Source organism: Notamacropus eugenii, chromosome 3 (assembly GCF_028372415.1).
Source record: "Notamacropus eugenii isolate mMacEug1 chromosome 3, mMacEug1.pri_v2, whole genome shotgun sequence".
Classification (NCBI taxonomy): domain Eukaryota; kingdom Metazoa; phylum Chordata; class Mammalia; order Diprotodontia; family Macropodidae; genus Notamacropus; species Notamacropus eugenii.
The window spans coordinates 38,359,919-38,372,748 of NC_092874.1; the positions used below are offsets into that span (position 1 = coordinate 38,359,919).

A 12,830-nucleotide genomic window follows, 5' to 3' on the forward strand; every position below is an offset into this window, starting at 1 on the left:
AGGGCCGAGCCCGCGGAGGGTCACCTGGGAATTCGCTCCGGACCGCGGGGAGGGGGGAGCCGTGCGGGGGTCCTGGATTGGAGCCGGAGGGGAAACTGAGGCCCAGGGCGCCCAGTGAGGACGCCCTGGGCACGCCCCGCTGAGCGCGCCGTCTTCTTTCCCCCAGAATGTGGAGTACATGTTTGGCATCGTGGGCTTCCCCGTGACCGAGATCGCCGTGGCGGCGCAGGCCGTGGGCATCAAGTACATCGGCATGAGGAACGAGCAGGCGGTGAGTGCAGGGCCCCGCCCCGCCCCCTCCGCTGCCGGGGTCACTGCGGGTCATGGGGGGCAGCCCCGCCACGCCCCCGCCACTGCCGGGGTCACTGCCGGTCATGGGGGCAGCCCCGCCCCGCCCCCTCCGCTGCCGGGGTCACTGCGGGTCATGGGGGCAGCCCCGCCCCTCCCCCTCCGCTGCCGGGGTCACTGCGGGTCATGGGGGCAGCCCCGCCCCGCCCCCTCCGCTGCCGGGGTCACTGCGGGTCATGGGGGCTACCCCCGCCCCGCCCCCTCCGCTGCCGGGGTCACTGCGGGTCATGGGGGCAGCCCCGCCCCGCCCCCTCCGCTGCCGGGGTCACTGCGGGTCATGGGGGCTACCCCCGCCCCGCCCCCTCCGCTGCCGGGGTCACTGCGGGTCATGGGGGCAGCCCCGCCCCGCCCCCTCCGCTGCCGGGGTCACTGCGGGTCATGGGGCAGCCCCGCCCCCTCCGCTGCCGGGGTCACTGCGGGTCATGGGGGGCAGCCCCCAGCCTTCACTTCTAAGCACATCTAAACTTGGGTAAGTTTTAGGATCGCCAACGCTGGCCACCCCCCAACCCCCTCATTTTTTACATATGAGGAAACTGAGGCCAAAGGAGGGTGCATTTTTAGAGAGGAAGAAACAGGACCAGAGAAGGGCAGGGCCTTGTCCTCTTCCAGCCCTTTGGGTAAGTTCCTCAGCTGTTCTGGGTCACGGTCTGGAGAAGCCTGGGGATCCCTGCCAGAAGAGAGTGCTTTAGATGTGGGGGACTGCGGAGGAAACCGGAGAGACTGAAATAGAGTTGGTCAGAATGATTTTTATAAACCAGTTACCAGCCCCACGGTAAGAGTGGTTTAGAGTGACAGCCCCCCTGCAGTCACAGACATGGAACCTTGGCAAAGCTTTGACGTAGTGTTCCCACATCTGAACCTCACAGCAAATCTGAGAGGGAGGAATTGTAGTTATTAATGCTACTTTGCAGAGGAGGAAACTGAGGCTCTGGAAAATTAAGTGACACGTCCACGGCTACACAGCTAGGAAATATGAGAAGTAGATCTTCCTGACTCCCAGGACAACTAAGGAGGGAGAGTGGGTTGTACTTTGCATTTGAGAGCTAACAGAAGAGAGAGAGAGGAGAGAGAGACAGAGACAGAAGGAGGGAGAGAGAAGAGAGGTGTTCCTACCTCAGGCTGTTCACAGCATGTGCTGATGGCCTTCGGTGGGTAGTTATGGTCAGAGTGAGCTGGGTATAGAGTATGAGCTCTTGTTATAAAAGAGTGAGGTCTTTGAGGTTATTATGCAGTCAACAAGCATTTAATAAGGCACTCTCACGTGTGTCCTCCTAGTAGCCATCAGATGGCTGGGCATCTCTGAAGTTTGGTTTCCTTTGCAGGACAGCTTAGATTTGTAGTCACAGGAGTTGGATTCAAGTCAAGCTCTGCCCCTTCCTACCTTTCAGTCTCTCTGGACTTCAGTTTCCTTCCAGTAAAATGAGGTCCTTGTACTAGATGATTTTTTAGGTCCCTTCTGGTTCTAAATATGTGATTCTTTGAATAAGTCAGAAAGCTGTAAGAGACATTCATTTTTGGAGTAAATAAGGTATCTTTATATTAATCATAAAGCTAGTTCATAATCACTTTTTTGCCTTCCTCCCACTGGAAACTTACTGTTATGTACGATGTTCCAACAATAATAATTTACATTTATTGTTTATTAATTATGTGTGTTTATAGAGGAGGAAGTGTAGCTTAGTAAATAGGGAGAGTCAGTCAGGAAGACCTTGATCTAGACCATCTGATGCATGCCTGCTGTGTGGCCCAGAGCAAGTTCACCCCTCAGCAGATGTGTCACAAGAAGGTGCCAGTCTTCTTGGTAAAGGACAGTCCTCTGTGGTGGCTCCTTCCCCTAAGAAATCATAGATCTGCTAAAAATATTACACAAAAAAACTTTCTTCAGAAAGTACAAATCTGAGCACAATGTGGTACAAGTCTTATTATCCCTACATGACAGATGAGGGAACTGTGACTTTGAAAATGGAATTGATTTTCCTACAGCAAACTTCTTGTGTGAGTCCTGGAACTCAAATCTAGGCTTCCTACCCCGAGCTAGCACAGTTTCCATGATGCCATAATTTTGCTGTATTTTCACTGGCTTTATCTTCCTCTTATCATCCTATTTCAGTGTATGATAAGAGCTGATGTTTATATATATTTTTAAGATGTGCAAAGCACTGTATCTGTATTATCTCATTTGATCCTCACAACAACCCTGTGAAAAGTTAAGTGCTGTGGTTATTGTGACTGAATAAATGTAAAAGCATTTATTAAGTCCTTACTGAGTGCTCAGTACTTTGCTCAGGATTAGGGATACAAATACAGAAAGTGAGACTGTCCTTGCCCTCAAGAAATATATGTTCTAATAAGGATTTTGTTGTTGAGTCATTTCGGTTGTGTCCCAGGCTTTGTGACCCTATTTGGGGTTTTCTTGGCAAAGATACTGGAGTGCTTTGCCATTTCCTTCTTCAGTTCATTTTACATTGGAGAAACTAGGCAAACAGGGTGAAGTGACTTGCCAAGGTCACACAGCTAGCAAGTATCTGAGGTTGGATTTGGACTCATGAAGATGAATCTTCCTCACTCTAGGCCTGGCTCTCTCACCACTGAGCTGTCCTTATTCTAATGTGGAAGAGAACACATAAAAAGCCAGAGTTGGAAAATGGGGGAAAATAGAGCAGGAGAGTGGTCACCTCTAGACCTTGTGGTCCAGTGGGGAAGCAGTAGATCCAGAGTGCAAGCAGCCTGGTGTGGACGGGGACAGAAAGTAGGGACCCACTCTTATTGTCTGTAGGACAAAAGACAAATCATTTAATCTCTCTAGTTAATCAAATAGTTAGGATAGAGAGTTGAGACAACAGAGCTTTGGGGTGCCCATGGCCATACTGCCATTAAGCTGGAACTGAAGTCTCTCCTGACCCCAGAGCTCATGCTCTTCCACCCAAACATGCTATTTCTCAATGTATGGGTTGTTGCAATGGTGGCGTGATGTGCTGGCCCCAGGCTGAGAAAGGATAGAAGATTTGCTCATCTGAAATACATTTTTAAATGTTGAGAGGGATTGTTAAAAACACAAAAAAAGTCTACAAAATCTTGGAGATGTCTCAGTTGACCTCCACTTGAAACACTGATGAAGATTAGGGTTTGTGCCTATTTATTTAGCGTATTGACTTTAACATTCTCTGTGTGGCCTTATTCCATAGTTCAGCTTATTCTGTTGGGTTTTTTTCTGGAATGGTGGAACATTTATCATGTGTTGAAATTATTGTAGGCAACAGGAGGATGACAAAAGCTTACTTGGCTAGTTTTCCCTGAAAATAAATGAGAAGAAACAGGACTTGCAAGAAAAGTGTTTCCAGACTCCCAGAGTACAAAGTGAACATGTTCTAGGCAAGAAGGAGTTAGACCAAAGTTTGTTTCCTAATTGAAATTAGATTGACAAGGAAATCTTTTATCTATAGTTTAAATGTAAAATGCCTTCTTTTTATTGTGTTCAAAAAATTTTTTATTTGTCCTTCAGCCTTATAATGCTGAAAAATAGGCAGGAAATGCTTTAATGAGTTCAGTTCACAGTAAATAGCAGTTAACATTGATTAGGCATCTACCATGTGCCTGGCATGCTGCTAAACCTAGGATCATAACATGAGAGGACAATGGATATGGCCTTCTTCTTCAGCTTGAATGCATCAACAGTGTAGTTCCCATGGCTCTAACTTGGTTGATTACTTTTGTTGCTTTCCTTAGGCTTCTTATGCTGCCTCTGCCGTGGGATACCTGACAGGCAGGTAACGTGAGCATTTCTATTTTATTATCATGGGTAACCAAAGCTAACTGAGCAAAACTAGTGTCTGTTTTATACTGGAAGTGTTACTTGTTTGGAAGAATTGGTGCCAGCGGGCAACGATGCTGAAGGTGAGACCAAGGGGTAGCTCTCTGAGTAATGTAGTTACTGGGAATAGTAACCAGTGAAGGAGTAGTTTGTCCAACAGCTTAGTCGCTCACCTTATCTCGTGAAACAGACTGAACTTGAGCTGAGCATAAGAAGTTAATTTCCCTATTAGTTTCTGCTAATACCACTGGTAAACATTCATGTAATTTGACAGTTTCCCATGATAAATCTTGTTATGTTCCTATAAATAAGGATAATTGTTTTCATTTTTTCCATTTTTCTTGATGGTTTTAAAGTGGAATTTGAATATTTTAAATCCATAAAACAATAGCAGGTACCCCAACATCCCAGTTACCCAGATTTTTAACTTTATAGGCATCCTGGACTCTTCCCTTTACTACTTCATCAACTCTACCTTCCTAAATAAGTTGCCAAGTCAGGCACCATCTTTTGGATCTACTTCCTTTTTTCCGTTCCCATAGCTCTTGCCCTAGTTCAGGCCCTTGTCCTTTCTTACCTGGATCATCACTGATATTTCTGCCTCCAGCTGCTTCTCTCTAATTCATCCTTCATGTAGCTGATTATGATTATGATATTTCCTGATCAAAGGCCCTCTGACTCCTTACTGAATCTAGAATATAAATTACAAACTCAAAGAAATTTTACAGAATTTAGCTTTGGAGGGAACTTAGTCCAACCCATACCTAATCCCCATGGTAAATAGCCAGCAAGTGTCTGGTCATCTGGCCTCTGCTTAAAGACTTTCGGGGAGGAAGACCTTGCACTACCCTCATTGTGAAGAAGTTTTTCTGGACAACACATGCTAAATTTGCTTCCTTGTACCTTGTGTCCCTTGCTTCTGCCCTCTAGAACTAAACAGAGCAAGGCTTCCTCCCCTGTGTGATGGCCCCTCAGGCACTTGGCAGAGGTTTTCTTCTTTACACCAAACATCTCTCAGCTCCTCCTCGCATTTCATAAATATTCACTGCCTTTCACCATCACTGTTTCCATTATCTGGAAACCATCTAGTGTCTAGTTCATCCAGGTTCTTCTTAAACGGTAGTGCCCAGAAAGGAGTGCAGTTCTCCAGATACTGGATCTGACCAAGGCTTTCAGGATGTGACCAGGCCAGCTATCTGCTACCTTTTTTTAAAAAAATTAATTAATTTTTAGTTTTGAGCACTTACTTCCGTAGGATTTTGAGTTCTAAATTTTCTCCTCCTTTCTTCCCTCCTCTCCCCACAGACAGCATGCAGTCTGATATAGGCTCTTACATATACATTTATGTTAAACATGTTTTCACATTAGTCATGTTGTAAAGGAGAATTAGAAGCTTTGGGAGGAACCATAAGAACCAAGAAGCAAAAAAAAAAAAAAAAAGTGAACATCGTCTGCTTCTCTCTGCACTCAGCCTCCATGATTCTTTCTCTGGATGTGGATGGCAAGTTGTTTTAGATTCTTGCTTTGCTAAAAAAAGCTAAGTCTAACAAAGTCAGTCATCAAACAATGTGGCTGCTACTGTGTACAGTGTTCTCCTACTTCTGCTCACTTCACTCAGCATCAGTTCATGCCAGTCTTTCCAGGTTTTTCGGAAATCTGCCTGCTCATCGTTTGTTATAGCACAATAATATTATTCCATTACGTTCATATACCACAACTTGCTCAGTCATTCCCTAATTGATGAACATCCCCTCAGTTTCCAGTTCTTGGCCACCACAAAAAGATGTGATCAGTATTTTTGTACATGTAGGTCCTTTCCCCCTTTTTATGATCTCTTTGAGATACAGACCTAGTAGTGGTATTGCTGGGTCAAAGGGCATGCACAGTTTTATAGCCCTGTGGGCATAGTTCCAAATTAGTCTCCAGAATGGTTGGATTACTTCACAAGTCCACTACCAATGCATTAGTGTTCCAATTCTCCTACATCTTCTCCAACATTTGAATATACTCACGTAATGCATTGTAAAATTACAGAAACATAGGTCCTAAATCGCTCTTAAATTCTGATCTCAAAAGTAGGCTGATAATTGAAGTTTTGTCACAATGATATACATACCCCAAAAAGGGGAAATACAAGATTTGGCAAGCATTTGAGAGCCTGCTGGGTGTCAAGCAAGTGTGGGCCTCTTGAGAGACAAAGAGAAAAATGAAACCTCCTGCTCTCAAAGAATGTACATCCTGTTGATCGATATAAGCATATTCATATCCTCTGGTGCATTTTCTCATTCCAGATTGTGGAGAAATACAGTTGAAAAAAGGCCTAGGATGTCATTCCTCTGAAGGCTTATTATTGTTACCATTACAATTAACATTTATATAGCACTTTAAAATTTATAGAGCAGTACATGTATACATATGTATGTGTGTGTGTGTATGTATGTGTGTATGTTATACACATATCTTTTAATTCATGACTTTTTTCTTCTAGGCCAGGAGTTTGCCTTGTGGTTTCTGGTCCAGGTCTTATCCATGCACTTGGTGGAATGGCAAATGCAAACATGAACTGTTGGTAAGTCAGTTTAAATTTTAACCTTTTCTTTTCAAAGTCCTGTAAATTTTTTTTATCCTTACTAAGTGTGACTGAATGATTAGTAAAAGAGAACTCCTCAGGTGAGTGGACTCCCAGTCTCATTGACCATGGTCTTCATAGGTTTGTAGGTTGAGGGGTTGAAGGAATCCTCAGTTCTCCCTCCTTTTTTATGTCTGAGAGCTCTGAGGCCCAGAGCAGGGAAGGGATTTACTTCAACGTCTTGAGAAAGTCTTGACGTTTTCAGCATGTTGATCTTACCATTGCTATGAAGTGAAATTGAAGTGCATATGTGGGGATGGGCATGTGAAAATGCCTTATGTCTGTAGAATGATATCGCATAAGTCTGCTCCTGGCTCTTAGATGTCTTTTTATAGAATTTGGGAACAGGAATGGATCTTCAAAAGATCCAGTGGAATGTCTTTATTTTACAGAGGAGGAAACAGGCCCATTAAGTTCTGGACATTGTTGCTACTTATATTTTTTTCCAGAGTAAACATCAGGTAATTCAGGGTAAAGATAGCTAGTGCATTCTGGATTTAAGAGGCTACACCCAGAGTCTTCCCAGGAGGGATGGAAAACTCAAGAATGAAACTTTGGTGGAGCAGAAGATTCAGATGAGAAATCAAGTGGCCATAGTGTGAAGAAGCCCACTTAGAAGCTCATGAAATCTTGTGGTGTAGACAGAAGACGCAGTTATGTCTAGGAGACATATGTGTAGAGCGAGGGTTACAATAGATGATGGTTTCTAGCACTAAGCACAGTGAAAATGTCAGTGGCATCATTGATTCACTTCAGAAGACAGAGCTGGTGGAGTCAAGAACTCAGAAGGGAGAGGAAAATATGACTTAATGAAGAATGAAGTGAACAGAACCAGGAAGTGATGTACACAAGGACCCCCAAAATGTAAACAGAGCAGGCCATCTAATTGACCATTGGGGATTATAGTGACCAAGTTTGGCCTTGAAAGTGAGCGGAGAGAATGAACCCTCTTCTTTCACTGCAGAGGAAGAGGGTTGTGTTGGGGTCATACTGCTCCCACTCTCAGGCAGGGCTGAGAGGTGGCTTTCTTTGCTGAGCTGCTTTTTTGTCTTTTAATCTTGGTTACAAGGTATGACTTTCTAGTTAAGGGAAGAGAAAGAGACATATCTGGAAATAAAAATTATGTAAAAACAGAAAGATCAAAAAAATAAGAAAAAATTGGCTTAAAAGGAATATCTTTCAGATGGGAGGAGTCTAGTTCTAAATGCTATATAGCCTGAAGGAAAGTCCCCAGTGTTGTGGCACTGGCATCTGCCCTTAGCTTGTTATGTCCATCAAGGCATGCTTGTTGAAATTGCCAAATACCCAAAGCTAATATGACTAGAAGCATGAGACAAATCTAATAGTCTTAGTAGGAATGGAAGAATGTGAAGCCCTACACTTGTTGATGTGCAGCATGGGGGTGGAAGGGACATGTGGCGGTACAACAGCGTGTGTGAAAAGATCTGCAGTTTTTCAGGCACAGCCAACTCTAGTTGAGTCAACAATGTAGATGTTTTTTGCAGTCAAAAAAAGCTTACCTAATCTTAGGTTGCTGTGAAAGGGTAGTCTCCAGCGTGAAGGAGGCTAAACACTGCTGTTCTCTTCCTGGGTCAGAATCCTTCTTGCCTCCACATCTGAAGTTTTGTGTTCTGTGTCACATTTGGGAAGTACAGTGACAAACTAGAGCATGGCTTAAGGAGATTGATCACAACGCCAGCAGGACCTGAAACCACACTTTCTGGGTATCAGATGGAGGGACTGTGGCTGCTTAGTTGGAGAAGAAAAGTTTACTGGGAGGACATGAGAGCTTTCTTTAGCTATTTGAAGAGCCCTCAGGTGGAAGAGGGGTTAGATGTATTTTGCTAGGTCTTAGAAGACAGAATCATAGTTCCATGCTGCAGAGAGGCAGTTCAGTTGGACAAAAGGAAAAAATCTCCCAACTATGACAGCCATCCAAAGCCAGAGCAGTGTTTTCCCCATTCTACGTGGTGTTCTCACCATCATTTTAAGATATGGTGGGCTGTTAACTAATAGTCTTCTCAAAAAAGCCATCAGTCAGCCAGATTTTAAGCATTCATTGTGTTCCAGGCACGCTGTGCTGGATTCTGGGCTACAAAGACAAAAATGCGGCAGTCCTTGCCCTCAGTGAACTTATATACTGCCAGAGGAAACAAATAAATACAAGGCAATTTTGGGGAGGAAGACACTAATCAGCCAAGAAAGCCTTTGTAACACAGAAGAGGGCATTTGAACTGGACCTTGAACAAGAAAACTAGAGATTCTGTGAGGCCCAGATGAGTCCACCCTGCTTTCCTGGCATGGGGGACTATTCGTGGGAAAGGATAGACTTAGCCTATTGAATATTATGTGTGAGGTATATCAGAAAGGCCACTTTGACTGGACCAATGTGTGTATGAAAGGCAGCAGTACAGAAAAAAGACCAAGAACCTAGGTGTGGCCAGGTTGTGAAGGGATTTCAATGCTGAACAGCAGAACAGGGAGTCACTGGAGCTTATTGAGCTGGGTGGTGACCTGTGTTCTAGGAACATCACTTGGGTTACTTTATAGTAGAAATTGAGAAGAAAGGCCAGTTAGGAGGCTTTCGCAGTAGTACAAGGGATCACTGATATGGGGCTGAACTAGGCTTGAACTAAACTGGAGGCTCCAGGAGCAGGTAAAAGGCGACAGATGAGAGAGGACACCTGCTGTTGATATTGTAAAGAGGATTCCTACTCAGGAGTGGATTGAACTGTGTAGCTTCAAGGCCCCTTGCAGCTCTGGGACACTGAATTGAAGCCCATTTTTTTCTTTTTTTTTCTTTTTAAATTTATTTTCAGTGTTCCACAATCACTACCATACAACCTAGATTTTTTCTTTCTCTCCCTGCCCCCTTCTCCCCCCTACCTTCTCCCTCCCTCCCTAAGACAGCATGCAATTTTGCATAGGTTCTACACATACATTCCTATTAAATGCATTTTCACCATAGTCATGTTGTATAGAAGAATTAAAATGAAAGGGAGAAATCATATAACAAACCAAAATGTAATACAAAAGAAAATGATCAGCTACAATTTGTGATTGAATTCCATATTTCTTTCTCTGGATGTGGAAGACATTTTGCCTTAAAAGACCGTTGGAAATTGTTTAAGTCCTTGCATTGCAGTGAAGTCCTAAGTCTACCAGAAAAAGTCCTCACACAGTATGATTCTTGCTGTGTACAGAGTTCTCCTGGTTCTGCTCCTTTTGTTCAGCGTCAGATCATATAAGTCTTTCTAGGCCTCTCTGAAGTTTTCCTGTTCATCATTTCTTATAATGCAATAGTATTCCATTACATTCATATACCACAATTTATTCAACCATTCCCCAATTGATGGACATCCCCTTGATTTCCAATTTTTGGCCACCATGAAGCATGCTGCTATAAATATTTTTGCACATGTGGGGTGCTTTCCCATTTTTATGATTTCTTGGGGATGAAGTCCTAGAAATGGTATTGCTGGCTCAAAGGGTCTGCACATTTTTGTTGCCCTTTGGGCATAGTTCCAAATTGCTCTCCAGAATGGTTGGATGAGCTCACAGCTCCGCCAACAATGAATTAGTGTTCCAACTCTCCCACATCTTCTCCAACATTTATCATCTTCTTGTTCTGTCATGTTAGCCAATCGAATAGGTGTGATGTGGTACCTCAGAGTTGTTTTGATTTACATCTCTCTAATCAATAATTATTTAGAGCACTTTTTCATATGACTATAGATTTGATTTCTTCCTCTGAAAACTGCCTGTTCATATCCTTTGACCATTTATCAGTTGAGGAATGACTTGTATTCTTGTACATTTGACTCAGTTCTCTATATATTTTAGAAATGAGGACTTTATCACAGACACTAGTTGCAAAAATTCTTTCCCAGTTTTCTGCTTCCCTCCTGATCTTGGTTGCATTGGGTTTGTTTGTGCAAAAACTTTTCAATTTAATGTAATCAAAATTATCCATTTTGCACTTCATAATGTTTTCTATCTCTTGTTTAGTCAAAAATTCTTCCCTTCTCCATAAATCTGATAAATACACTCTTCTTTGCTCCACTAATTTGCTTATAGTATCAGTCTTTATACTAGATTATGTACCCATTTGGACTTTGTTCTTGTGTACAGTATCAGGCATTGGTCTATGCCTAGTTTCCACCATACCGTTATTCAGTTTTCCCAGCAATTTCTGTCAAACAGTGAGTTCTTATCCGAGAAGCTGGGATCCTTGGGTTTATCAAACAGTAGATTGCTATATTCATTGCCCACTGTGTCTTGACGGAGCCCATTTTTCAAGAAATATTTACAGTTCTACTGTGGGTTTCCCACGTGGCAGTATTTTATTACATGACTTTGTTTAATGTTTGTTTTATGACTTGGAGAGCTCTGGCTTTGGAGTCAGAGGCCCTGTGTGCAGATGTCCTCTCTGCTACTTACTGGCTCTGGCTGGGGGGGGGCAGGTCCCTTTCCCTTGCTGGGACTCCCATTTCTCACCTGGGGTTTGTGCTTCACTGTTTCTAAGGTATTACCCATCTCTAACACTCCATTTGGCTCTATGAAGACTACATGGGACATGGTGATTTTCTCCCATCTTCTTTCCCATGGTTTGGTTGTAGCTCCCCAACCCTTCTCCTTCTTTCTTTACGTTCTCTAGTATCACTCAGCCATTTCCTTAGGTTTGATGTGCTTAGTACAAAGCTTTACCTCTAGACTTTTCTTTATTGCTCTTCAAACTAGCCACTCAGGGGAGTTTGAGGAAATTTATCTTCGTTTTACAATTCTTTATTTCAGGCCTCTGATTGTTATTGGTGGGTCTTCTGACAGCGATCAAGAAATGATGGGAGCCTTCCAGGAATTCCCCCAGGTACTTAGCATTAGGTGTTCCATGTATAATTCAGTGTAAAATTTAATATCATGTATAGATGCCATTACTTGTCTCTGGGGACAATGGAGTCTGTGCAGAAAGATACAAAAATCCATAAGTGAATCCACCTCCTAGGGACTGAGTAAATCATGTCTTTCACGTATGTACGTTAAGTGTTTTTCAGATGTATGTAGATGTTCTTGTAAGTCCAAATAGAATACAGGTTAATTTTAAAATATTACTGGAATCAGTAGCTTTTTGACATTATGTATTTTTCTTAATCATTCTTAATCAGTCTTAATCACATTATTGTATGTATTCAATGTATTCAAGAAACATTGATGGTAAAAAAAAAAAAAAGGGGTCCTTGGATTCCAAAAGATTTCAAACCCCTGATGTTCCCTCTCTGACCAACATTTTGCTACATCTTCACTGCCCACAGTTCCATTAAAGAGACACAAGTAACCCCTTTGACTGACTGGTCTTACGTATATGAAACATAGAACAGAATGATCTCTACTCTCTAGAGAAGCTCCATTGAAGAGGCCAGGTTGAAGAGGGATTTTCTGTGGATACTGAGGTCCTCCAAGTGCCTTCATCTGTGGGTGTCAGCTCCTAGAATATTGCAGAGCCTCCTGGAAGCGATTTGTAACGACCATCCATATAGGAAAGGCTGAGTGGATCAAGAATGTCTCTTACCTAGACTGTGATATACATTTGAACAGACAGCCTTATCTGTCAGTGTGTGTGTCTAGGGAAGGGAAGATGGATGCACTATGGTGAGTTAGGTGCAGGAGAACAACAAGCTGGATTGCTTTCAGGAACTTGCAGGACTTCTTTAGTAATTCCAAGTTTCCCACAGGCTCAAAGCCCTATCTTTTTAACACCAACATTCTATCGTCATTGCTGTATGGCTACAAGACTTGGAATAAATTTGTCTCTGGAGAGTTAAAGATGCATATCACCCAGAGAGCACTGGGAAGGTACATGGCAGATGGGAGCAGGCCACAGAGAGGAACTTTGAAGAAGAAAGCAGGAAAACAGTGATTTAGGAAGAGAAGAGAGGCCAGCAGGTGTACAGGACAAGTGTCCCAATGTCAGGAGAAATTGAAAAAGTCTCTAACGCACTGTGTTTGTCACCCTGTGGTGAACTTAGGGGAGGAGGTGGACAAGAG

General features: G+C 43.2%; 1 protein-coding gene across 1 annotated transcript in view; it reads left to right on the plus strand.

The window, feature by feature from the left end:
* The window catches only part of HACL1 (2-hydroxyacyl-CoA lyase 1), a 38,541-nt gene that overhangs the window by 574 nt on the left and 25,137 nt on the right, over nt 1-12,830 (plus strand). The window contains exons 2-5 of the mRNA XM_072651274.1: nt 167-271; nt 4,075-4,115; nt 6,648-6,728; nt 11,583-11,655. Coding sequence (XP_072507375.1) covers nt 167-271; nt 4,075-4,115; nt 6,648-6,728; nt 11,583-11,655 — 300 coding nt within the window. The remainder of the gene's footprint in view (nt 1-166; nt 272-4,074; nt 4,116-6,647; nt 6,729-11,582; nt 11,656-12,830) is intronic.